The 27,815-nt window shown below is 43.1% G+C and overlaps 1 protein-coding gene across 1 annotated transcript; it reads left to right on the plus strand.

Moving 5' to 3' along the window:
- Nucleotides 1-16,081: 16,081 nt before the first annotated feature.
- On the plus strand, nucleotides 16,082-18,408 carry LOC134884963 (uncharacterized). Its single transcript, XM_063913032.1, has 3 exons — nucleotides 16,082-16,317; nucleotides 16,422-16,565; nucleotides 16,670-18,408. The coding sequence occupies exons 1-3, from the start codon at nucleotides 16,161-16,163 to the stop codon at nucleotides 17,875-17,877; spliced, it is 1,509 nt and encodes a 502-aa protein (XP_063769102.1). The 5' UTR covers nucleotides 16,082-16,160; the 3' UTR covers nucleotides 17,878-18,408.
- Nucleotides 18,409-27,815: the final 9,407 nt, after the last annotated feature.

Below are 27,815 nucleotides of genomic sequence, written 5' to 3' on the forward strand. Positions count from 1 at the left end.
CTTTTGGAGAGACAGAGAGAGAGTCTGCCAGCACACACCCCAGCGCTATATTACCCAGGGATTACACAGTAACTTAGTGTTTACCCAGTTGCTGCTGTATTATGATTTACGCGCCTAAATTTATGTGCCCCTCCTCTCCTTTTTACCCTTCTACCGTGATTCTGCAGGGGAGAGCCTGGGGAGCTTCCTCTCAGCGGAGCTGTGGAAGGAAAATGGCGCTGGTGAGTGCTGAGGAAGAAGGCCCAGTCCCCTCAGCGGCGGGCTTCTGTCCCGCCATTTTTAGTAAAATAAATGGCGGGGGCTCATACATATAACAGTGTGCCACTGTTTATATGCAGCATTGGCCAGGAGGTATCTACTTGCTGCCCAGGGCGCCCCCCCCTGCGCCCTGCACCCTACAGTGACCGGAGTGTGTGGGTTAGTGTGGGCACAATGGCGCACAGCTGCAGTGCTGTGCGCTACCTCATGTGAAGACAGGAGTCTTCTGCCGCCGATTTCGATGTCTTCTCCGCTTCTGCCGGCTTCTGTCTTCTGGCTCTGCGAGGGGGACGGCATCGCGGCTCCGGGAACGGACGACAAGGTCAGGTCCTGTGTTCGATCCCTCTGGAGCTAATGGTGTCCAGTAGCCTAAGAAGCGCAACCTAGCCGCAGTTAGTAGGTTTGCTTCTCTCCCCTCAGTCCCTCGTAGCAGAGAGTCTGTTGCCAGCAGATCTCTCTGAAAATAAAAAACCTAACTAAAATACTTTCTTATTAGCAAGCTCAGGAGAGCTCACTAAAAGCACCCAGCTCTGTCCGGGCACAGATTCTAACTGGGGTCTGGGGGAGGGGCATAGAGGGAGGAGCCAGTGCACACCAGATAGTACTAAATCTTTCTTTGGAGTGCCCAGTCTCCTGCGGAGCCCGCTATTCCCCATGGTCCTTACGGAGTCCCCAGCATCCACTAGGACGTCAGAGAAAAAAACAGAAGGCAGTCTCCCACGCTGAAGGCTCCCAGGTGGAGGCCCGCCCCATCATGCGGCAGGCTCATCTGCCAGCTTAGGTGCTGGACAGCAGTTGGACCAGGCCTGTTTACCTCTGGAATTGGAGCTCTGGGTGGAAGAGCCATGACCCTAGGCCTATATCTGTGGGCGAAAGGAGTGAAAATTAGAGGCTTGTGAAAGGGATGCCACAAAAGGAAGGAAAGTGGTTTTGGAATCCACTACTAGAACCATAATCTTTTCGAGCTCTAGCCCAAAAAGAACCTCACCTGAACAAGAAAGAGCTTTAAGAGCCTTCTTGGAGTCCATATCAGCACACCAATTATGAAGTCATAGAGCTCTTCTGGATGCGACTCCTGATAACTTAGAAGTGAGGATACCAGAGTCAATGGCAGCCTCGTCATGATAGGTGCTGGCTTCTCTCATGTGATCAACCAGCGATAACAATTCCGTACTGTGAGTACCAAACCAGGATCCATAGCCCCTGCGTTAGAAAAGATTTAAGAATAATGTTCAGCTTCCTATCTGTAGGATCCTTAAGGGAGGCAGTGTTTGGGATAGGATTAAACCAACTGTGCCAGGTGTGCACTAGAGGAGACGACTCCCTTTTAGCTCTGCCAGCAGCTAGAAAGGGTTAAAACATAGACATGCATTTAGAAAAGAGGATTTTGGTACTTACCGATAAATCCATTTCTCTGAATCCTCTAGGGGACACAGTAGGGGTGTGAAGCCTGTAACCGGTGGTGTGGCACAATCTAAAATTAGCATTGTCTGCACAGCCGGCTCCTCCCCCTTCACATCCCTCCTTCCTCAGTTTGAAAAATTTGACTGAGAGAATAGGACATGACACTATAGCACATGGCGAGGAACCGAACCGTACAACATATCAAACAGCGGCCAAGAACTCTTAACCGAAGAACTAACGTTGTTTGCACGAACTGTTTACAACAAGAACTTTGAACACAGCAGGTTGACAGCACTGAGGCGGGCGTCCAGTTTTCCCTAGAGGATTCAGAGAAATGGATTTATCGGTAAGTACCAAAATCCTCTTTTCTCTTTCATCAACTAGGGGACACTGGAGTCCTATACAGTAGGGGACGTCCCAAAGTTTTCCCCCAAAAGTATCAAACTTGTAAAATTTTGTGAACGTGTGGGCTGAAGATCACGTCGCCGCTCTGCAAAGTTGAGTAGTGGAAGCACCTCTGGCAGCCGCCCACGAGGCACCCACTGAACGGGTAGTATGAGCACCCGTCTGAACCGGAACCTGTTTGCCACAGAAAACATAAGCTTGCCGAATGGCAAGTCTAATCCATCTAGACAAAGACTGCTTCGATGCTGGCCAACCCTTCCTTGGCCCATCATAAAGAACAAACAAATGATCTGACTTTCTGAAGGTACGTATACCCGTAAAGCTCGGACAACATCCAATGACACGTCCTCATCTGTGAGCCCCTGGAAAGATGGGACCACTATTGGCTGGTTTACGTGAAACCCCTGAAACCACCTTTGGAAGGAAGTCTGCTCTTGTACGGAGTTCCGCCCTATCCTCATGAAACACTAAGAAGGGACTCTTACAGGATAAGGCTCCCAACTCAGAAACCAGCCTAGCCGAAGCCAAGGCAAGTAATAACGTGACCTTCCAAGAGAGATATTTCAGGTCTGTTCTTGTCAACGGCTCAAAAGTCGGTGACTTCAAATATTCTAACACCAAATTTAAGTCCCATGGTGCCGTGGGAGGACGAAAAGGGGGTTGAATCCTCAGAACCCCTTGTAAAAAGGTTTGAATCTCTGGCAAGGATTCTAACCGCTGGTGAAAAAGGATGGATAGAGCCAAAATCTGAACCTTCAGAGAGCCCAGTCTGAGCCCTCCATCTAGACCGGCCTGAGGGAAAAGGAGAAGTCGAGATAAGTGGAAGTTCGTTGAATTCCATCCCCGTTCCTGACACCAAGCCTTGTATCGTCTCCAAATCCTGTAATAGTGCCTGGCTATGACTGGTTTCCCAGCGGCAATCATTGAAGGAATGGCCTTTCTTGGAATCCCTCTGTTTCTTAAGATCCGGGTTTCAATAGCCACGCCGTCAAACGCAGCCTGTTCAGGTCGGGGTGTAGGAACGGTCCCTGAGATAGCAGGTCCACTCTCTGAGGTAACCACCAAGGATCTTCCGCAAGTAACCCCCGCAGGTCTGAGTACCAACTCCTGCGGGGCCAATCTGGTGCGATTAGAATTGCCCACACTCGTTCCCGCTTCACCCGTTTCAGAACCCTGGGTATGAGTGGGAATGGTGGAAATATGTAAACTCCTTCTGCTGCTGGATCTCGAGTCCTTGACACATATCTGGGCAGCTGATGGTTTTGTCGAGACGCCATTAGGTAAACCGGAGGCAGACCCCATCTTCTCACAACCATGTCGAAAATCCGTGGATGTAGGCACCACTCTCCCGGATGCATGTCCTGGCGACTGAGGTAATCTGCTTCCCAGTTCTCCACACCTGGAATGAACACTGCCGAGAGAATGATGTCTCGTCTTTCTGCCCACAACAAGATCTTTGTGGCTTCCTTTAACGCCATCCTGCTCTTTGTTCCTCCTTGACGGTTTATGTAAGCCGTCGTGACATTGTCTGACTGAATCCGGATGTGTTGATTCATGACTAGGTCTTCTGCTAAGAGAAGTGCATTGTAAACTGCTCTTAGTTCGAGGATATTTATGGGTAGTTTGCTCTCCTGTAGCGTCCACCGTCCTTGAAACTGATGGTCCTCTAGGACGGCTCCCCAACCTCTGAGACTGGCGTCCGTCGTCAGGATCCTCCAATACCAAATGCCGCATTTCTTGCCGGCTGCAAGGTTCTTGTGTAACGACCACCATATCAAAGAGACCCATACTTGTGGTTGAAGTCGGATTCTTGAATGGAGAAGCCAGTGCGAGCCTGCTCCCTGAGCAATGAGGTTTATTTGGAATGGTCGCGAATGAAGTCTGCCGTACTGGAGAGCTTCGAACGACGTCACCATCTTCCCGAGAAGTTGCACACAGAGGTGCAGAGAAACAGTTTGCGTCCTCAGTACCTGAGCCACTAATCTCTGTAGGTCCTGGATCTTGTTCTCTGGTAGGAACACACGTAATAGGACCGTGTCCAAGATGAGACCGAGGAATTGAATCCGTTGCGTCGGTATGAGGTTGGACTTCTGGAAATTGACAATCCATCCATGTTGAATTAGAAATTGATGGGATGTCTGAACATCCTTGAGCAGTCGATTCTGAGATGGTGCCCAGTCTCAGTCCTGCAACCATGATCGCCATGATCTTTGTGAAGATTCTTGGGGCTGATGATAGACCGAATGGCAAGGCTCGGAATTGGTAGCGATCCGCCACCAGTGCGAACCTTAAGTAAGCCTGGTGAGGAGTCCAGATTGGAATATGCAGATATGCATCCTTTATGTCTATGGATACCATGAACTCGCCCTGTTCTAAGCCTGCAATGACTGATTGGATTGATTCCATCTTAAATTTGTAGACCCTTAAAAACTGGTTGAAAACTTTTAAATTGAGTATTGGTCTGACCGTCACATCTGGTTTTGGCACGACAAAAAGATTGGAATAGAATCCCGTTCCTCTCTGAGAAGCGGGAACCGGAATAATGACCTCTGCTTGTAGCAATTTGAGAATTGCTGCCCGTAGTGCCCTTGCTTTTTGAGGGCACTGAGGCAATCCTGTTGTAAAAAACTGACTGTGAGGCCTCTGTTGAAATTCCAGTTTGTATCCCTGAGAGATTAAGTTGTTCACCCAAAGTTCTGGTGAGGTTTTGGCCCAGATGTCCTGAAAACCTTCCAGCCGGCCGCCCACCAAGGGGGACCCCAGGTGAGCTGGGAGGCCGTCATGCCACGGTCTTGTCAGCAGGTTTATCCTGCTTTCTGGTTGCTGCCTGCGAGCGGCCTCTACCTCTGCCCCCACGTGCTTGTGTACCGAAACCCCTACCTTGGGCTCGAAAGGACTGTGATCTAAATGAAGTAAATGCTGGTCCCGAATAACCTCTCCTAGTTTGTGGAGCGGTTCTCGTATAAGGAGTAGGCAGAAAAGTGGACTTCCCCACTGTAGCTTGCGAAATCCACTTGTCCAATTCTGGTCCGAACAGCATTTCACCCCCAAAGGGGATGGATTCTACCGCCTTCTTGGTGTCAGAGTCTCCTTGCCATTCCGAGCCATAAAATTCTTCTAGCCGATATGGCCGATGCAGATATTCGCGATGCTATTCTGCTAATATCCTTAGAAGCTTGACACAAGTATGAGGCAGATTCTCGAATGTGTTCCGCCAGTTGGGTAATCTCTTCTAAACTATTCTCCTCCTCAATAGCTTGTACAATACGCCCGGACCATGCACCCATGGCCTTGTTGACCCAAGCACAGACGATCGCAGGTCTTTGCGCTGCACCCGCTGCTACAAAAATTGACTTTAACGCAGTGTCAACTTTACGGTCTGACGCGTCCTTTAAAGTAGTTACGTTAGGAATAGGTAAGATTGTCTTCTTTGACAACCTTCCTAGGGAAGCATCCACTACCGGCGGAGTCTCCCACTTGTCCATTACACCCTTAGGTAGGGGATAAGTTACCTGAAAACGTTTCGGAAATTGAAAGCGTTTGTCAGGTTGTTTCCAAGCCTCCTCCATCTGAGATTGGAGGGATTTAGGAATGGGAAACACTGCTGAACGCGGCTTTTGGGATTTGAACAAATCGAAATCTTCCGGCTCCCGTATTTCCTCGTCTTTAAAGCTTAGGATCTCCTTTACCGCGTCAATCAAGGAGTCCAGACCTGAGATTGCCGTGTCCTCCTCTGGAAAATCGGCATCCAGGTTAGGTTCAATTAACTCACCTTCCTCCGTATCAAGAAGAAAACCTTCTTCCTCCTCTGATTCCGGTATAATAGGAAGAGTTCTTTTAACAGCCTTGCGCACACTCGTTTCTGCGTGTGCGGGTGGCGTTAACTTGATGAGAAATTCCTCCATCGTCTTTGAGAATCCCGCAGCCCATTCTGATTGCTGCTTGCGCGATTCTGCCATCTCCTTGGAGATTCTATTAGCAAGGTTGTCTTCCCATGCCTTAGCCAGAGCACTGCTCCCAGGTGGAGCGTCCTTGTCTAAGCAGGAGTCGCACACCCCAGAGCTGCCAACCCGCGTGCTCTTCTTGTTACATTTCGTACAGACATAACAGGTCATGGAGGTCTTGGTTGCCTTAGACATGTTGTTCTTAAACCCCTTACCAGGGTATTACGCAGCGCTTTCACCCTTTAAACTAGGAAGAGAAAGACTGGGAGATGACGGAAGCGAAGGTATTGGATGCGGCTGGCTACCTGTCCTTTTCGTATATAAAAGGAGCAGGCCAAAATATTGTTACTTAATATTAAAAAAATATATATATATATATATATATATATATATATATATATAACACCAGCCGACTCGCAACCCTCACACCCCAACTGTAAATCAGCTACGATGTCAGAGTTGGTATCCGCTTGCTTCCGAGTATTTTCTGCAGGATCTTTGAAATAGAAGTCCCTTGAAAATACAAATGGTAAATTTTGGTTAGTTTTCAGGAGATCCTCTTATATACACAGTACATATATTGTACACCAGCAGAGGGAGCTGTTACCTAAGAACTCATTACTATATTAATCCATGCACTATCCGGGCAGTGCAGCAGGGGGAGCCAGTTCTTTATTAAACAACCTTCCCTTAAGCACTTTATTGGGGAGGATCTATCCTTTACCACCGCCCGGCGCCATTTTTAATAACATGGCCCCCACTAAGTGTCTTTTAAGACCTCATTAAGGAGCCCTGCAGCAGAGTTTCTTTACTGTGGGATCCCTCTCTATGCCTCATGCCCCTTATATGGCCGCACGCTGCAGTGATTTTAGGATCCTTGCCTTCTCTCGCTGCGCGCGCTCTATTTGGCGCGCTCCGGACCCGCTGGCTGGCGCACGCCGGCACAGTCCCCCATAGCGGCGCCTACCCTTGTCGCTGTGCAGCGCGCCGCTCTCCCTCCCTGCTCACAGGGAAGAAAGACGGAGCCCGCGCCGCACTCTGCTTCCCGCGCGCCCGCCGCTGAAGTCTTTAAGGGGATCTAAACTCCAGGAGGCAACACTGAAATGGAAGCTTCCCTGCTGTTTGAACAGAAAAAAAAAAAAAAATAAAAAAAAAATATATATATATATATATATATATATATAACTACATGAAAAGCTCTAGGCTAAGTACATTTTCTTTGACCAGTACTCACTATTAAAGGCTGGAGGATCTCCTGTGGAGAGATGCAGGTCCCTTCAGTAGGGATCTTTGTCTCTCCAATGTATATGTAGCCTTGTCTCCCTTTTATTAGGTGGAAGCAGCTCACTTAGTAGTTTATTTTAGTCAGGAGCTTTGTGCTCCCACGTGCTGTACCTCCAGCACAATTTTTCAAACTGAGGGAGGAGGGATGTGAAGGGGGAGGAGCCGGCTGTGCAGACAATGCTAATTTTAGATTGTGCCACACCTCCGGTACAAGCTTCACACCCCTACTGTATAGGACTCCAGTGTCCCCTAGTGGATGAAAGAGAAACTAAGAAATGCTTGCTGGAGTGAGTCCATGCTTCCGACAGGAGATCATCTAGCTGAGCAGAGGAAGGAAACTCAGTCACCTCTTCTTCTGACACTTAAAGAGCAGACATACAGTGCCTTGCTAAAGTATTCACCCGCTTGGCTTTTTACCTATTTTGTTACATTACAACCTGTAATTTAAAAAAAAAATTTTAATCTGAATTTTATGTGATGGATCTGCACAAAATAGTCTAACTTGGTAAAGTGAAACATTTTATCAAAAGTTCTGGTGCAACAAATTACCTTCAGAAGTCACATAATTAGTGAATGAAATTCACCCTTGTGCAATCTATCCAATTATCCCCGGTAAAACATCGGGTCCGAAAAACGGCCGTTTTTCTGACTTTTTTCCGATGTTTCACCGTTTTTTTTTTTTTTTTTTTTTTTTTTTTACAGGCTATCCAGATTGATCAATATACAAGACACAAGAAAGACAAGACCCTTTCTTGGCGCACTCATGAAGAAAAAAACCATATAGGAGTTAAAACCTAACTTTTAATTGAGCAAAACCTGTTTCAGTCAGCCTGTGATTTGAGACTGGGACGGACGTTCACCTTCCAGCAGGGCAATGACCCAAAGCATACTGCTAAAGCAACACTCGAGTGGTTTAAGGGGAAACATTTAAATGTGTTGGAATGGCCTAGTCTAAGCCCAGATCTCAAACCAATTGAGAATCTGTGGTCAGACTTGTAGATTGCTGTTTACAAGCGGAAACCATCCAACATGAAGGAGCTGGAGCAGTTTTGCCTTGAGGAATGGGCAAAAATCCCAGTGGCAAGATGTGGCAAGCTCATAGAGACTTATCCAAAGCGACTTGCAGCTGTAATTGCCGAAAAAGGTGGCTCTACAAAGTACTGACTTTAGGGGGATGAATAGTTATGCCCGCTGAAGTTTTCTGTTATTTTGTCCTATTTGTTGTTTGCTTCACAATAAAAAAATAAAAAATCTTCAAAGTTGTAGGCATGTTCTGTGAATGAAATGATGCAAACCTTTAAACAATCCATTTTAATTCCAGGTTGTGAGGCAACAAAACATGAAAAATGCAAAGGGGGGTGAATACTTTAGCAAGGCACTGTAGTGGTCTAGTCAGAATCTTTCATTTAGAGAACGGCCCACCCTTGATGAAATATTCCACATACACCTGAGGTTGAGAACCCTCCAGAAGAGGTCTTCACATCAGAAGTGAGGGATACACCGTCTTTCCGGTTAGAGGAGCCATCAGACTGTTATAGCTGATTTAATATGGGTGTTCCCTATCTAGTATGCACTTAAGTGAAACAGACAACTGTATCAGAACTGCACCAACTGAGAAAAAGTTTGAACCCAGGCAGGTTCCGCTGTGGCAGGCTGAGAAGCACCCTCAGTAGGTAAAATACCAGCCACCTGACCAACACCTGCTGGAGGGCCAGGTGGTAGGGGATATCCGTAGGCTGCAAGCTGCTTTACCAACGGTAACATACCATGTGAGAGTGAAAAAGCCCATGCCGTTTCCTATTGGGAAGTTGTGGCCGAAGGGCACAAAAACCATCAAGGAAGAGAGAACTTCAGAACAGTTCCTGAAATTGCACAGCATCCTCCTCTCTGGGAGCTTTAGCTGAGTGACCCTTGGAAGACATGATGTGTTCTAGCAATGTCCTGACACACAAAAGCTTAGTAATAAATAGCTATGTATATTTAGGGGTAGAGCACCACAGATATATAAATAAGTGGTGCTATGGAGGCAGTAACTAATTAATGCAGAGTGAACACGTAAGTGTTCAGTGAGACAGAGGTGATGTCCCAAACATTGAAATAGTAAGTACATTAAAAGGGGTTCACTACGGCTGGCCGGCGGTCGGGCTCCCGGCGACCAGCATCCCGGCGCCGGGAGCCCGACCGCCGGCTTACCGACAGCTTGGCGAGCGCAAATGAGCCTCTTGCGGGCTCGCTGCGCTCGCCACGCTACGGGCACGGTGGCGCGCTACGCGCGCCACACTATTTTATTCTCCCTCTATGGGGGTCGTGGACCCCCACGAGGGAAAATAAGTGTCGGTATGCCGGCTGTCGGGCTCCCGGCGCCGGTATACTGAGCGCCGGGAGCCCGACCGCCGGCAAACAGAAGACCACCCATTAAAAGTACAGAATAAAATGCAAAACCTCAGTGGGTAATTGTTGCTCTACTGCCAAGCCCCGAAAGGGGAGGAAGGAACGGATGTATAATCTGCCTGGGCTGGAGTGAGGTATATAGGAAGGCAGGAGCCTGTGTCTCTCTCTCCATGGTAACTGATGTAGGCAATGTGTCTAAAAAGGCCGCCCAGCATATTAGGAAAGGAGGACAGAGAGGACAAAGCCCAGCGGCGGGTATCTTGGAACAGGGGACGTGCCAAGCTATCTTCCACCATCTGGCTTCACACCCAAGGATATAGCCACTACATGTCATAGTGCCACATTACCAGTAAATGCCTTGGTGGTCTAGTTTGGGTGCGGAGACCACCTGGCTCCCACTCACCAGTACCGCAGTTTGCCTCCCTCACCGGCACTTACAGCTGCACTGTACGTGGCTCCCTGCAAGCAGGGAGTCTCCTTATCTACTCGCTTCTGTATCTTCTGGTGCATGCTGGAGCCTGGCTGGCGACACTGACCCAGATGTCATCACTCTGTCCGCCGATGCAGGGCAGTCACTGTCTGGTCAATAGTGAAAGTAAAATAAAAGGATTTTAAGACGAGACTGCTTAGTAGCAGCCCCTAGAAAACAGTGCTAACTCCTTGGGTACCATACGAAAAACTGGTCCGCTAGGCTGGGGGAAAGGGGATGGGTGGTTTATATCAAAGAGGGAGCCTGTGCTACTGGGAAAAAAATAGGATTTTAATTACCTACCGGTAAATCCTTTTCTCATAGTCCATAGAGGATACTGGGGTCCACATTAGTACCATGGGGTATAGACGGGTCCACTAGGAGCCATGGGCACTTTAAGAAATAGTGTGGGCTGGCTCCTCCCTCTATGCCCCTCCTACCAGACTCAGTCTGGAAACTGCCCGAGGAGACCGACATACTTCAAGAGAAGGATTTACCTGAATAGTGGTAAGATTCGAACTAGCACACACAAACAAGAGGAATGCCATGCTAACCCAACTTGAACCAGAACAGCAACGGCTGAACCAATAACAATACTTAAGCAAATACCAGTGCAGAAAAACGAAGCACCGGGCAGGCGCCCAATACCCTCTACGGACTACGAGAAAAGGATTTACCGGTAGGTAATTAAAATCCTATTTTCTCTTACGTCCTAGAGGATATTGGGGTCCACATTAGTACCATGGGGATGTACCAAACCGCACAAACCGAGTGGGAGAGTGCTGAGATTCCTGCAGAACAGATTTACCAAACTGAAGGTCCTCAGCGGCCAAAGTATTGAACTTGTAGAACTTAGCAAACATGTTCGAACCAGACCAAGTAGCTACTCGGCAGAGCTGTAAAGCCGAGACACCCCGGGCAGCCGCTCAGGAAGAACCCACCGACCTAGTAGAGTGGGCCTGTACCAAATTTGGAACCGGTAAACCTGCCGTAGAATAGGTATGCTGGATAGTAAGCCTGATCCAGCGAGAAATAGACTACTTTGAAGCAGGACACCCAATCTTATTGGGATCATAGAGCACAAACAGCGAGTCAGACTTTCTGTGACAAGCCGTCTGTTGTACATAAATTTTGAAAGCCCTCACACCATCCAAGGACTTTGAAGAAGCAGAGGTGTCAGTAAGCACAGGAACCACAATAGGTTGGTTGATATAAAAAGCAGACACCACCTTCGGAAGAAACTGCTGACGAGTTCCGAGTTCAGCACGATCCTCATGAAAAATCAAGTAGGGGCTCTTGTGAGACAATGCCCCCAGTTCCGACACTCGCCTGTCCGAAGCAAGGGCGAACAGTGTAACTGCCTTCCACGTAAGAAACTTAACGTCCACTGCCTGTAAGGGCTCAAACCAATCCGACTGGAGGAAGTGCAACACAACATTGAGATCCCATGGTGCCGTAGGAGGCACAAAGGGCGGTTGAATGTGTAGAACACCTTTCAAAAAGGTCTGAACCTCCGGAAGAGACGCCAATTGTTTCTGGAAGAAAATGGACAAGGACGAAATCTGGACTTTTAAGGAGACCAAACGTAGGCCCACATCCACTCCGGCCTGCAGAAAAAGAAGAAAACGCCCCAGCTAAAATTCTGCCGCAGGAATTTTCCTGGTCTCACTCCAAGAGACGTACATTTTTCAAATAAGGTGGTAATGCTTAGACGTTACCCCCTTTCTGGCTTGGATCAAAGTAGGAATCACCCTATCTGGAATCCCTTTCCGGGCTAGAATCAGACGCTTAACATCCATGCCGTCAAAAGTAGCCGTGGTAAGTCTTGTAAATGCCAAATTGCTTTCTCACAAATATTTAAAATGCCCGCTCTTATATATATTGCAGACGCCAGGTTCATCTTATTACCATATACGATAAAAGTGCGCTGTACATCGCAAAACACTGCATCCCATAAGAGAAAACAATACAGCCACACATTATCTGAGTTCCAAAGCTCATTGATGTATATATTTGTTGTTAAAAGGATATGGATTCAATATATATTACAATGTACAGTATACCTACAATTACATGATTACAACTCACACAGTAAGCAGTTAATACATACAGTTACATACAGTTACAGGCCAGCGATACAATACCATTCCCTCAATGCTTATGTCTCTCTCTCTAAAATCATGCTGGGACTCCATCTTACGCTGAGACCAAAACAGGAACTGCCCTCCTGTGTGATCAGCAAGTGTTATCTAGTTTTTGGGAGAGGGATTCTCTCTCATTCATGATGAGTCACTAGTCTCTTTGTATGTGCTAATCAGGTTCAGCCTTGATAACACAACAATACACGTGGATGTTATTTTCATCAGCGTCGCGATGCGTCCATCGGAGCCGGTCAATTACAGCCGCATTTGTAATGTACAGTGCATCATTAAGACACTGATATCCCGGACGAGCCCTCATCTGTAAATGCCAAATTGCTTTCTCACAAATATTTAAACTGCCAGCTCTAATATATATTGCAGACGCCAGGCGCATCATATTACCATATACAATAAAAGTGCGCTGTACATCGCAAAACACTGCATCCCATAAGAGAAAACAATACACCCACACATTATCTGAGTTCCAAAGCTCATTGATGTATATATTTGTTATTAAAAGGATATGGATTCAATATATATTACAATGTACAGTATACCTATAATTACATGATTACAACTCACACAGTAAGCAGTTAATACATACAGTTACAGGCCAGCGATACAATACCATTCCCTCAATGCTTATGTCTCTCTCTCTCTCTCTAAAATCATGCTGGGACTCCATCTTACGCTGAGACCAAAATAGGAACTGCCCTCCTGTGTGATTAGCAAGTGTTATCTAGTTTTTGGGGGAGGGATTCTCTCTCATTCATGATGAGTCACTAGTCTCTTTGTATGTGCTAATCAGGTTCAGCCTTGAAGACATCCAAAGGGGCTGGCCTGAGCTTCCTGTCCACTGTCCTAATAAGAGTGATTTTTAGCTTTCATACATGTAATCATAACTATTTGTTGCAATGTCCTATAACTTAATAACAAGTATCAAATTAATCTACACATTAATCTGGTTGCTTCAATAGTAAATATGACAGGTCTATCTTGTTTCGTTCAAATAATACACATACATGACATTACTTCATTATATATAATTTTAAATCATCATGATGTCTGGTGCTTGATATTATAATTATGTACTGTATGAAATAAGTGTCGAATCCATCTCTGCGGCATGTCCGTGTAAATGCGTGTGTTACCATATATTGCTGTGCTCACTGCGCGTATTTGCAAGTATAGCAGTAGATAAAGTCAACCTTTCTGTCAAACTTGACAGTTGTTAACGCCCCCTTGCCCTAGGACCCGCCCCCTTTTAATATTAAATGATAGTGTTTTATATCGCTTAATATAAAATTAATATAAAATTTATAGTGTTCGATATTAAACCGTATTAAAAATTGTCGCGTAACACCAGTCGCAGAGTGTCGCGCAACACCCCGTCGCAGAATGTCACATATGACACACACTTTAAAATACATCTTTTTTTTTTTTTTTTTTTGTAACACAAAATGTTCTTACATTCCAGCAGCTGAAACTTCATGAGTCACACATGTTACAGTTTTAAAAAGGATAATCACTAATGACCATGACCATTCTTAGAAGCAAGGGTTCATCACACATGGCACTAATTTAAAAGGTCATTTTAAAATGTCACAAAGGTCATTTTAAATGTCACAGAAACCCCTCAGAAGCCACGATGTACAATTTAACCATGACAATTCTTAGAAGCAAGGGTTCATCACACATGGCACTAATTTAAAAGATCATTTTAAAATGTCACAAAGGTCATTTTAAATGTCACAGAAACCCCTCAGAAGCCACGATGTACAATTTAACCATGACCATTCTTAGAAGCAAGGGTTCATCACACATGGCACTAATTAAAAGATCATTTTAAAATGTCACAAAGGTCATTTTAAATGTCACAGAAACCCCTCAGAAGCACGATGTGCAAATTTGACCATGACCATTGCTTATAATTTGACCATGACCATTTTCGATTGTTATCTCTGTAGAGGAACATTAGCACCACCTACAGGTTTATGTGTTAACTCAAATCGGATTTTTCCAACTTTTGGATTCATTACATACCATAATGAGATATCATGGTGATGGGTCCTAATCAAATCAGTAAGCCCGTGTATATTTATGGAATCATAAAATAATTTTGTATTCATGTACAAAGACAATATTTTTTGTAATTTTAGCTACAAATCAGTAAGCCAGTGTATATTTATGGAATCATAAAATAATTTTGTATTCATGCACATTAGTTCATAAGAACTTCTGTATAATGCTTTTTATAAATTCATTTTATTATTAAATAATTTATGCGCTTTTTATGAGCCTCATATTCTACAGTATAAGATATACCCATTTGGAATGACTTCCATTCAATCTATACAAGTAGTTTAGACCACTCAGGATTTTTATTTTTTTTATTTATTTATTTATTTTTTTTCTTCTGTATATATAATATAAATGTATTTGGTATGCGTTTGATGCACTGTGTATGACATTTAAGAAACAGCTAAAAGATTATATCTTTATTGTAACTGAAAATATTTATCACATTTACTAAATTATAGACTAGAATTTATATATTTAAAAGTCCCGCCCAAGCATCTTGGAAATGTGGGACGGCGTACCACAGGTTGGTGGGGGCCATATGGCTCACAGCCAGTGTTATAAGAACAGACCACATCACTGAAGTGCACTGAGAAGAAATTTCAACTGAAGCCGCACAGCTATACACACTTGAAGTTATAATGGTAAGTGTTGTTGTTATTATTATTATTATTATTATTATCATAATTATTATTATTATTATTATATTTATACATATTGCATTTTTTTTTTTTTTTTTTTTTTTTATTTATTTTACAAATATGGCTCTGAATGCTGTTTAAATATGTTGTTTCTATGCCACGATATACACACTGTTACACGATTCTGTCCTGCCATTGCATCCTTTGTTTTTAGGCATACATGTATAATATGTTAATATTTCAAACCTATTGTACAAAGCGCATTATGCACTCATATGTGAAATGCATCGCTAAACAGCAACATCAATGTGGGTATACCACATTGATGTAGTTGTTTAGCGATGCATTGTAACACATAGAACATATAGTTTTAATAATGTGGCTGTCTGAATGTTATTTAAATATGTGGTAATAGCGACATCTAGTGGTTCATTTTGGGAATGCGCCAACACAATATTTCAACTAAAATTAACCGTCTCTCATTTTCAGAGACAGACAATGCAGAACATCAACAACAAAAACACTTTCATGGTTAGAAACAGATCTTCTTCTTCTGATGATGATGATGCTTTGCCAAGTTATCAAACCTCTCAAAGTAAGCTATGTCTATAAAGGACATTGACGCGTTTTTATTTATATTTCAAGTTTAAATAGTATGAAATTATAGTCAAGGTCTACAATTTGTTCATTTTTAAAAGTTTAAATAGTATGAACGTACAACAGTCTGGATACATTGATAAGTAATTATTAAATAGTAATTATTAAATAATTATTATTTTCTCATTTTTATTTCCCACGATTTGACAGTAATCACAAATACAGAGAATCTCGATTTGTCTGTTGATAGTCCCTTTGGCTTAGACTTCAGCGCTATACCGGATTTTAATAATATTTTGGAATTGGCGCCAGATTGTGAGTAACATGATATCTTTATTTATTTTTCATTTTATTTTTTATTTTTCCACGGCTAAAGAATTAAAAATAAACCTTGTACAGTTGTGCTGATTTGTTGTCAACTGTACACACTTTATATTCTCAGTAATGAATCGCTTTTTCATGTTATTCTAATTTTATACCGTATGTAATATTTTTTATTTTTTTTATTTTTATTTTTCATTTTTCACCGGCTAAAGATGCCACAAAAATGGATGATGCGACGGCTGATGTTATTCTACGGGATATATTGAACAAACCTGATTATTGTCACAACACATCTATACAGAACAGCAATGTTGTTGATGAGCAACCGTTTTTCCCACACGCGACAGGGGGTCGTGCTAAAACATTCGAATATAAAGCAGGTGTGTAATCAAGCACTGTTATATGGTATATTGTTATGCGTTGATTTAAATGCTGATTTTCAGGCAGCGTTGTTTATATTTATTTTATAATATATGTATTACAGATGACGCTGTAGCAATGCGTTATGCGCCGACGATACCATCAGGATGTGATACAGTAGCGCAAATACCCCGTCTTAGTACAAGCGGGAAAATATCAAAACGCACAACCGCCGCTGAAACGGAAAGCCATCAATTCGCAGCAGCAGGTGTGTAATCAAACACTGTTATATGGTATATTGTTATGCGGTGATTTAAATACTGATTTACATGCAGAGTCGTTTATATTTATTTTATAATATATGTATTACAGATGATGCTGTAGCAAGACGCTATGCTCCTTTGATACCAACAGTCAGTGATACATGCGCGCAGATACACAGACCTAGTACAAGCGGGAAAATATCAAAACGCACAACCGCCGCTGAAGCGGAGAACCATCAATTCGTAACGCCGGCAATTGTACATAAGGACGTTGCTAGGTCATCAGTTATGGCTGTGCATAACGGCTGTATCGTCCCGAACAAACGAAAGCCAGCTCGACCAAGAACGAATGAGAGAAGTCATAATTCAACATTTACAGATCTGAAAAGAAAATTGTCATATTCCGAAAATGATAAGCCGCAACGGAGAAGGATCGCGTTACAAACTGTATCATGCGTAAGTAATGATGTTGCTGTAACATCAAAACACACAGCGTTTAACACTGCAGACCGGGATGTCGCTGGTAATACAAAGACTGTAAAGGTTAAGAGGGCATCGCGTCTCTCAAGAAGTAATGTTAAGCAATTGTCGCAATCCGCTGTAATCACAATTCCAGATACACAGGTTTGTTCTGAAACAGAAACAAGACACATAGCAGGCATTGGTTTGTTATCAAATATTGACTCAAGAAGTAATGTTAAGCAATTGTCGCAATCCGATGTCATCACTATTACCGATACACAGGATTGCTCTGAAACAGAAACAAGACACATAGCCGGTAATCCTGTGATATCAGATATTGATGACATAAATGGGCAAGAGCTTATTACAAACTGTGTAGAGTCAACGACACAAGATCCGCAGAATAGTTCTGATGAAGTATTATCAGCCGTTGCAGGAATACCTGGTGATACTACAACGGTTGATTGTGTAACATCAATGCCCAATATTTTTACAACGACAGCCCTGGTACACGCATCGGCTGATGCTTGTGTACCGGCGCGAGGGCTAGCGCCCGACATAGTTGATGAATGTCAAAATTCAGAACAATTAGGCCAAGACGCTGAAATACAATTTTACGCGCTGTTGGGTAAGATACGGGAAGATGTTGAGAACATGGGCGTAAAAGCCGGATACTTGTTAAAACACATTAAAGGTGTGTGCCACGGTAGTAAATGTAAACAAGACATTGTTAAAGAAGTTGTTGAGACGTATATGAATGTCATGTCAAAATACATAGATCGGTCGGTTAAGACCACTGAATTTATTAAAGCCAACATACATCATTTTGCAGAAATAAATGAAACTGATCCGTGACTAGGCATGCTAGGCAATGGTTTGAAACGTGTTTTAAATTTAAATGACTGTAAAAAAAAAAAACGAATTAAACCTTGTTTAACATACAAGATCTCACAGTTATTCCGACGCGCAAAGGTGAAACAGGCTGTAACAACATTAATCAGATCGAGAAAGCGCAAGCGGCACAGGGAACATGCGGTAGGTGGCCAATTGAGAAAACGCAAGCGGCACAGGGAACATGTGGTAGGCGGTCAGCACAGTGCGAGGCGTGTAGATTTAGATCAATCCCCACCCCATGCATTACCGAATGACGAATCACAGGCTGACAATATTGAGCGCGATGCAAGCCCCATATATGATGATGCAGGCCGTGTTGAGTCACCCGGTAATGACGAAGGTCGGCAACATGTATACTTAGAGGCAATTAACAGTTATGAACGACAACGACCGAATTTCAGAGCCGTTGAGTACCACAATCACTATCGGTTTGTTAATTTGGACAGGGTTACATCATTTGTAGAGGGGGTTCGAGCCATTCATACGGCTATACAGGCCATGCTCGATGGTGTCCTTGCGGGCGTGGATCCGGCCGACCGCGTTCAGCTTAGATTGGAGGGGGGTGGGTTACACAATGCCATCTATTCGCATCGTAAGCCGCAAGAAACATTAGACGCTGCCAGTTTTTTGAATCAGATTACAAACACGCTTCAAAGTAACGCTGAATTCTTATTATCCACAGGCTTAAGATTTGTGATCAGTATTTTTAAAAACAGGGCAGGGTCTGGTTTGACTGGGCGTAGTTTACAGCGCCTGCCCCAAAGTTTAATAATAGATAAAAGAAAGAGATATCTCTATGACTTCAGACGCGTAGGTAATAACCTGTGTTTGGCCGCTAGCGTCTGTAAACTTCTGGATAAAGGTAACAATGCCAATGATCATGTAATACAGGAGAGAGCGATCCAACTACATAAAGCTTTGAATCTGCCGCTTGATAAAGCGGTCAGCTTTAGCGATGTTGCAATTTTTGAAAATTATTTAAAAGTATCCATCAATCTCCTCTATTACAGTCAAGGGTCTTGGAAATACTACAGTGCAGACAGTCGTTACAAAGACACGATCTTTGTGCTATATCACGATTGTCACTTTTATGGGATACTCGATATCAAAGCGTTTCTTGGTGCCCGATATTACTGCGTCCGTTGTCATAGCGCTTACCATCATAGAAATAATCACGATTGTCTTTTCTTTTGTAAGGCTTGTCACAGGCCGGCTTGTATTGACGACGGTGTGACGGCTTTAAGGTGTTCGGTGTGTAGGGTATTTTGTCGATCAAACGAGTGTTTAGAGCTACACAAAGCTTTAGCTCTTGATCACAAAATATCCTGTCTTGAACATGTATATTGTGACAAGTGTTGTCTCTACAGGCGAACAGATCATAACTGCAGAGGCCTAAAGTGCCCCATTTGTAAGGTGTTCGTTGATGGGTTTTCGAACCATTTGTGCTATATACAAACCATCAAGCCGGAAGAGCCCACAAAGAAATACATCTTTTATGATTTTGAGTGTATGCAGGAGACGGGTGTGCACATACCAAACTACTGTTACGCTTTAACATTAACGGGTGAGAAAGACTGGGAGTTTAAGGGTGTTGCGTGTATCGAAGACTTTGTAAAGACGTTCATGAAACCAAAATTTGAGCATTACACATTCATAGCCCATAATGCAGGTCGCTATGATGCATATTTTGTGCTGCGCCAGCTGATTAAGGAGAAATTAAAGATTGAATTATTATCTAGAGGCGGCAACATAATGTGCATCACGGTAAAAGATTTGAAGATAAGATTTATCGACTCTTTAAATTTTTTACCCATGCGGCTTAGCAAGTTACCAAAGGCGATGGGGTTTGACGGTACCAAAGGTTATTTCCCACATTTTTTTAACACAGCTGATAACCAAAATTACATAGGAACTATGCCGTCAATAGAGTATTTTGGTCCACAATACATGATGCCTGATGAATTATCTGAGTTTACAGCTTGGTATAAACAGTGCGTACACAAACCGTTTAACTTTCAAAAAGAGCTCGTGCGATATTGTAAAGACGATGTGAAAATATTACAAAAAGCTTGTGATGCTTTCAGATCTGCTGTTATAGCCATGACAGAACAGGAGTTTCTAATAACAAAGAAAAAAAAAAAGGTTGTGGTTAAACGTCACATCGAGGCTTTTCAATTAGTCACGTTGGCGAGCGTATGCATGGCCATGTACCGGTGTAAATTTTTACAGGAAAAGACACTGGCGCTTGTACCGGGTGATAACTATCACAAGACGCAGAAGCGTTACTCAACGCCCGCCATACAGTGGTTAATGTACATAGAACACAAAGAAGGGGTGAGTATAAGACACGCTTTACAAGGGGGTGAGAAGAAAGTTGGTAAATACAGCCTGGATGGTTATGCCGTGATTAACGGAACACCCACTGCATTTGAATTCCAAGGTTGTTTTTACCACGGCTGTGGTGCTTGTTACAACGCCGATGATAAAAACAAACTGACTAAAACGACCTACGGTCAATTACACCACAAGACGCAGGTAAAGTTGCACTACCTTAAACGTTGTGGATTTCAGATACGTGAAATCTGGGGTTGTGAATGGAAGTCTATGCTAGATTCTGATGCGGATCTACAGGCTTTTCTGAAGGGTAAAGATTTACCCGAACCCTTGGAGCCACGTGATGCTCTTTATGGCGGGCGCACAAACGCCATAAAGCTGTATCACAAAACAGGCTGTGATGAAAAAATACACTATTTTGATTTCACCAGCCTCTATCCGTATGTTAATAAAACCAAAACGTATCCTATACAGCACCCACGCATTATTTATAAGGACTTTGGTGATGTCACAAAGTATTTCGGTTTTGCCAGGGTTAAAGTTTACCCACCTCGTGGCCTATTCTTTCCGGTTCTGCCGGTTAAAATGGGCGGCAAGTTAATGTTTCCATTATGTCGCACATGCGCTGAGTCTGGACAGACTGAGCCGTGCGTTCATGATTCAGAAAAACGTGCGCTCATCGGTACATGGTGTACCGTGGAACTAAACTTGGCTGTAGAAATGGGTTACAAGGTATGTAAAATCTATGAGGTGTGGCATTTTGATGAGAGATCTGACAAATTGTTTTCAGGCTACATTAAAACGCACCTCAGGGATAAACAAGAGGCCTCTGGTTATCCCGAATGGTGTACAGACGCCGAGAAACGCCAAGAGTATATAGACGCCTATCAAAAAAATGAAGGCGTGTCTTTACGACCCGAACACATAGAAATCAACCCCGCTAAAAGACAAATTTCAAAATTGTTTTTAAATTCCTTATGGGGTAAATTTGGTCAACGTAGCAACATGCCCAATACGTGTCTAGTGACTGACCCCGACAAACTTTTTGAATACGCGTTCTTACCGTACTATGACGTGTCCGCTTTGGATTTTATTGACGATGATACAGTTATGGTAAATTGGAAGTATTCCAAAGATCATTACACCAGGGGTGCAATTTCAAATGTAACTATAGCCATCTTTACAACGGCTTATGCACGTGTTGAACTGTACAAACTACTGTATAGATTACAAGATAGATGTCTTTATCACGACACCGATTCTGTAATTTTTGTCAGTAGACCCGGTGACTGGAGCCCGCCATTGGGTGATTATTTAGGTGAGTTGACCAGCGAACTGCCCACAGGCACACATATAACAGAATTTGTCTCAGCCGGTCCCAAGTCATACGGCTATCGACTAAACAACGGAAAGACCTGTTTAAAAGTTAAAGGTATAACGCTCAATGTTGATAATGCGCAGCACGTTAACTTTGACAGCCTGAAAGAACTGGTCTTAGATTATCCTTTAAACCCCGAAGGCGATGACCAGAAAAAGGTTGTGATCCGTCAACCCGGTATAGTACGTGTGAAAAAGTGCTGGCAGATAGAGACGCGTACTTTGCAGAAGACGCAAAGGTGTGTTTATACTAAACGGTCTCTTACGGACAACTTCACAACACTGCCGTTCGGCTATTAAGATGGACACCAGATTTCAACACCCTTTCTCATGTATTTTAGCGGGGCCGTCCAATTCGGGTAAAAGTTATTTTGTCAAAACGCTGTTGCAACACGCTGCAACACATATGACTCATGTACCTGATAATGTTGTTTGGTTTTACACCTGTTGGCAACCTATATACGACCAACTTCTGCGTGATTACCCCGGTACGCGCTTTATAGAGGGGTTACCAGAGTCTTTTAGCGATGATCAACTTTTTCCCCCTGATAAGGTTAATTTAACAGTGATTGATGATTTGATGGACGCGGCAAGTAATAATTCTGAGGTTGAGAAGGCTTTCACAAAGTATGTACATCATCGTAATCTCAGTATCCTGTACCTTGTCCAAAACATATTTTGTCAAGGTAAAAAGAGCAGAACTATACATTTAAACACAAAATATATGGTCCTGTTCAAAAACCCCAGGGATAAAATGCAGGTGGGCATTCTGGCTAGACAAATGTACCCATCGAAACATCGTTTTTTTCTCGAATCCTATGAATCCGCGACGGCTGCCCCTTATGGGTATTTGCTGGTTGATTTAAGAAACAACGCTCTTGACGATTATCGTTTACGAAGCGGCTTATTCCCACCAGACAAGCCTGTCGCTTTTGTCATTAAGAAGCGTGGTTCTATAAAGCTATAACAGTACAACCTTTAGTCACTTGTTGCCATTCTAACAACGGTGAACATGTCGGGGCGGATAAGACGTAATTGGGTGCTTTTAAAAACGTTAATTAAAGCAACACCAATCCAAAGAAATGCTATTTTATCCAACGCTTCAAACGATTTAGTCACGGCCATTTGTGAGATAGCGCTCAACACGCTTAAAGGCAAAATACCGCTGTCTCAGCGGCAGCTGAACTACCTTAAAAAGAAGCGTGCGCTTATAAAATCACTTTGTAATAAGAAATGTGCCATTGGAAAAAAGAAGATTCTGGTTAAACAGTCGGGTGGTTTTATCGGCTCGCTGCTTGGTTTTGCTATACCGCTAATTACAGGACTATTGTCTAATCGCTGATGGAGTACGCTGAGAAAATGTATCTGGTGCCTCAGAATCAGATAGAACGTTTACATAATAAAACGAACAGCGACGACATACGTAAAACAGCAACGCACGGTCTAGATGTAGAGATCGTGAAAATACTACAGAATAATGATTTATCAGAATATGAAAAAGCAAAGCGATATACAATGTTGTTGCAGAGATACCTGGTGTTGAGTAAGCAGGCTGATAGTGAAATGTCAACTTTAGCTCTTTTATCACCCGTTGCAAAATCTGTTGATGAATCAAATAATACGACACAGCCTATTGCCCCCGATGCTGTTTATCATGAGCTTTTGAGCGGTGTTAATGACCGGTATAAGAAAAACTGTGAAATACTATTGAGTAAAATGACACGCTCTAAACACATCACAGACTGGAACAGTAAAGGGGAGTTTCTGTACAAAGGTGTCACTGTGCCTGGTTCCAACATGTTAGATTTAATAAGAAGCATCACGCAAAGTAACGGTGTGTCGATCCGTAATATACCGAATGGTTGGCCTGAATTTATGCGGGCTATGTCTGAATTGAATATTCCCTCAACCGTCATAGCCAATGCGGGGAATAGAATGTGTTTAGAACGATTAAAAGCTGAGATGCAGGATGACTCTGATGGCGCTGTGACATCGCCCATGTCGTTACAAACCCTTAACAAAGGGCGAATAAATGTTTTAAGTCCCCCAGGTTTAACAACACCGCACGGTTACTTACTGCCTAGGAAAAGATCCGTAAATCTATTTCAGGATTCACAGTGGCTGAAACTATAACATATAACTAATTTATATTATTTTTATACACTGTATTTTGTGTTGGTATTTTGCGCCACAATGTTTAACTTATGTCAATAATATTTTATGTAATGTTTTAAATGCATCTTTACCGTGTTATATATATATATATACATATATCAATAAAATATGCTTATGCTTTATAAAACAACGTTTTGTTCTTTGTTTCTATTGCTGTAAACGGAAGAAATTTCAAGCACACGATATAAAGTTTAATAAACAACGTTGTTTATTAGAAAAACATCATAGATATGATGCGTTGTACATAAAACGTATCAAACAGAATGTTGATTACAAGTTACACAAACAATACAACGTTGTGCGTAACACGCTTCACACACAGCGTTGTGCGTGAAGCGTTTTATGTACAACGTGTCATAGTTATGACACGTTGTACATAAAACGCTTCACGCACAGCGTTGGTTACAAGTTACACAATTCTGTATATATCTATATTCATAATGACTCAGACAATGGCTTCTTGGGAGTCGTCTTACAAAATTTGAAACAAAACAATCATTACGTTTTGTGTCATCACTAAAACGGGCCAGTACATCCACATATTTGTATTTTTTACACATGTAAAATATAAAGTATATGCAATATTGACCGCAAACGGTGCTGTTAAAATTTTGCAACTGCTTATTTTGGTGATAAACACTTTTTGAATTCAAGTTTAAAAAATTTATTATCGCTTTTGGGAATAGGGGGCTGTCAGGGGCTAACCCGTAAGAATCAAAAAAGTAACATTCACGCTGTTCGTTAAAATAAGCGGCCAGCCAGTGCTCACCCGGCTGCCCGCTGCTATGCGTATTGATTACAAACGCGCAGGGGTATTGCGACAGTTTACTGACCGGCAACATATCGCACGGATACGTTCCTTTAAAAATATGCCTTGTGCTTTGCACGGCGTACAGAATACAGTTTATCTGTAATGTGTTCATTTTTTCAGCAGCATAGTGTTAGTTTATTTCATTTATAGATAATCGTACAGCACATCGCGCCTTTGATTAATCTCGATGATGTTATCAAATAGAGCATATATTATCACATTGACTGTCCGGTCCAACGCTTCTGCAAAGCGGAATTCGGCACGTAGATTGCCTGTTCTTATCAGGGAAAGGTGTTCTCCACACTCCTGTTCTGGTGAAAGGTCAAAAGCAAATAGCGTGTAGCCCCTGATGTACTCTTCGCGGTCAATCAGTATACCATTGTCAGATTTCTGCTTATTTGTGATCTGTATGAGTGACATATACTCTCTTACAGCATTACCGCTTTCAAAGTCGGGTTGAAATGGCTTGGCGGGGTGCGGCGTTCCATCCAGATAAAGGGACGCAAAACTTACATTTTTGTGTTCAAAGCACAGGGGGTTCCTGTTATGTATTCCTGAAAATGATTCGTTATCCACGAAACCGGCTATAACTGTTTTCGGCACTTGTCCTAAAAATAAATTTTCTAGATTAAATACTCTACTGCCTGCTGGTACGCTGTAGATTTTCATCCCAACGCGGTCAATCACGTATTTCGCGTTACCGTTTAACAGAGCCTGCGCGTGCCCAATCCGCACGGCCGGTGAGACCTGAACTCTTTTCACGAACAGGGATGCAGCTGTGATCTGTATTTTAAAGGCATCCGCCTCAGATGACATTAAGCAGAATGCGTCTTTGTTTCTGGTTAGTTTAATCTTCAGATCAACGGCGTTTAAAATTAGTTTATGTTGATGGAAAAGGTCGCAGTGAAGCGGGCCTAGCAGTTCAACAGTGCGACTCTGCGTTGTTGCGCCTGCTCGTTTTTTGAATCCCGTATTCGGGCCGTCCAGCGCCGTGTTGTTAAATTCACCATCCACATCTTTGTAAAATAGTCCTGTTGTGTGTTTTGTTGACAACGCGTCCGAGCTGTAATTTAATATAGTCTCAATGTACGCGCGGTATGCGTAAAGATTGTTGGATTGTGATATGAGCCTGTCGCCCAGAGTTACATCCACTTGGTTGAATAAGGTCGCTATTGGGTAATTAATAAGCGCGACCCGCGCACCTTGCGGTATCGGCGTGTTATCGGTTCGTACGATCTTGCATGTCACGTACAACAGCGTATTGTTCAGATCGTAGTAGTGTTCACCGCTGGCTGCTATATAAAATTCAAGCGGTGCTGTGTCGGATAACGCCGCTAAAGGTTGAACTTCGACGTATAGACTTTTTTCTATGCTAGTTTGTGTCGGGGGCACGTCAAAAAGATCCAGCTCTGTTTTTGCACATTCAACGGATTCGTGGTGTATGAAAGACATGTTTAAAAAATATCACCAACGGCACTCTTCGGCTTTCTCTTCTTCTTTGAGTTGCGTCGTCTCTGTTTTTTATTTAAAAAGGGTATGTCCCAAGGCGGAAGCGTTATCATACGCTTCCGTTTTCTTTTAGACACGCCTTTTCTTGTATATATTAGTCCTGAACCGTCTTGCTTTGCCTGGTTCGCCTCGTGTATCTTATTCACAACGGCCGTTGTGGCTTGCCCGATAACATCTTTCGCTATATTACGAACCGCTGTCTTCATATGCGGTTTAGCCAACTCTAAACCTCTCCGGAAAAGAGGAACAGCTTTTCTGAAAAGACTTCGAAAAATACCGCCTAAACCGCAGCCGTACATGTATGCGCTGCCGTGAAAACCTGGTAATCCATTACCGGCTTGAGTTTTATAATATTGCGCATAGAGTCCCGGATCGCCATAATTTTTTACAGCGACCATTCTGCTTAGTTAATAAAATTCAGTTTTGCGGCGCCTGAAGTGTAGCTTCACGATCGCTTTCCCAAACTTAAATGCCATGTTCTCGTTTTGGTCGTTCTTTATCTCTATGGCTATCGTGTCAAAATGTGTTTTGCACAATGGTACGTAATCGGGTTTCTCGTATCGTATTGTGACAACCTCATTGTTATAACCCTTCATTTCAACAGTGCGAAGTAGCGGTACATAACTATCCCCGACCCGTTGGTGTTCGATAATGTCTGTGTACACGTACATCGTATATTGGCCGCCTTTGATGTCGGCGCATGGTTTAGAAATATTAGTTTTAGGTTGTAAACCCAGTATCCATGTCAGCTTAGAACCGGCGTGGATTTGATACAACAGTTTACTGTCACATGTTACAACGCGTGCAAATGGATCATACGTTAGTCTTAATCCAACGTCCAGTTTCAGTTGTACAATTTCAGCGTTGATTACGTTCAGTAACGCTTCGATTGTCTCATAAAAACCGGGTTTAATGCACAAACTCGCGACTCTCGCCACCGGCTGTTCCGCCGTTCCATCCCATGATAATTGCAGTCTACAATCTTGTAAATCCAATGTATTCCACGTATGCGGGTATTGTATCTCAGTAAGTGCCACTTCCCATTCGCCATTTAAGTCTATCGGTTTAGCCAACTTTGTCGTATAGTTAGAAATCTTATTTTGCGGGAAGGTAACAGCCGATGCGTTGCTGGGTAAGGTTATGTAGAACGACTTGTCATCCATCGCTCGTCTTGTTAGATACTGATGATCTTTATATGTCTTTTATCACCGATGCTGCGACCCAACTGTTAAATTTTGCGGGGTAACCGCGCCACTTGACTAAAGCGTATTTACGGCCTCTGACCGTCTTATTTTTTAAAATCTTTTCCACTTTGTAAACTCTGTTATAGTTTTTTGGTATGCTTTGAAGCTCTTCGGGGTAAAAACTACCTGTTATAACTTCACCGTACAGATCTGCCAACTTATAAAGCGGTTTAATCCCTTTAGTGTTCACACTATGTACAACAAAAATCTCCTCAGAAAAGCTCTGTTCGTAACCTTTCTGAAATATGTCCTTATATTTAGAAATACGGACGTGGTCACCGATTCCTAAACAAACTGGGGCTTTCTTACTTCTAAAGTAATCACCGTAGGTCGTTTTGAAGACACTCAACGCGTTAGAGTCATTCACATCGTTTGGAGCGCACTTAATCGTTCTATGGTATGTGTTATTATAGCTGCGTATGAAGTCTTGTAAAACGTCTATATATCTG

Source organism: Pseudophryne corroboree, chromosome 1 (assembly GCF_028390025.1).
Source record: "Pseudophryne corroboree isolate aPseCor3 chromosome 1, aPseCor3.hap2, whole genome shotgun sequence".
Taxonomy (NCBI): Eukaryota; Metazoa; Chordata; class Amphibia; order Anura; family Myobatrachidae; genus Pseudophryne; species Pseudophryne corroboree.

Coding starts and splice junctions, on each gene's coding strand:
- LOC134884963 (XM_063913032.1), top strand. CDS start 16,161: ATGGATGATGCGACGGCTGATGTTATTCTACGGGATATATTGAACAAA. Junction 16,318..16,421: donor AACATTCGAATATAAAGCAG/GTGTGTAATCAA, acceptor TATGTATTACAG/ATGACGCTGTAGCAATGCGT. Junction 16,566..16,669: donor CCATCAATTCGCAGCAGCAG/GTGTGTAATCAA, acceptor TATGTATTACAG/ATGATGCTGTAGCAAGACGC.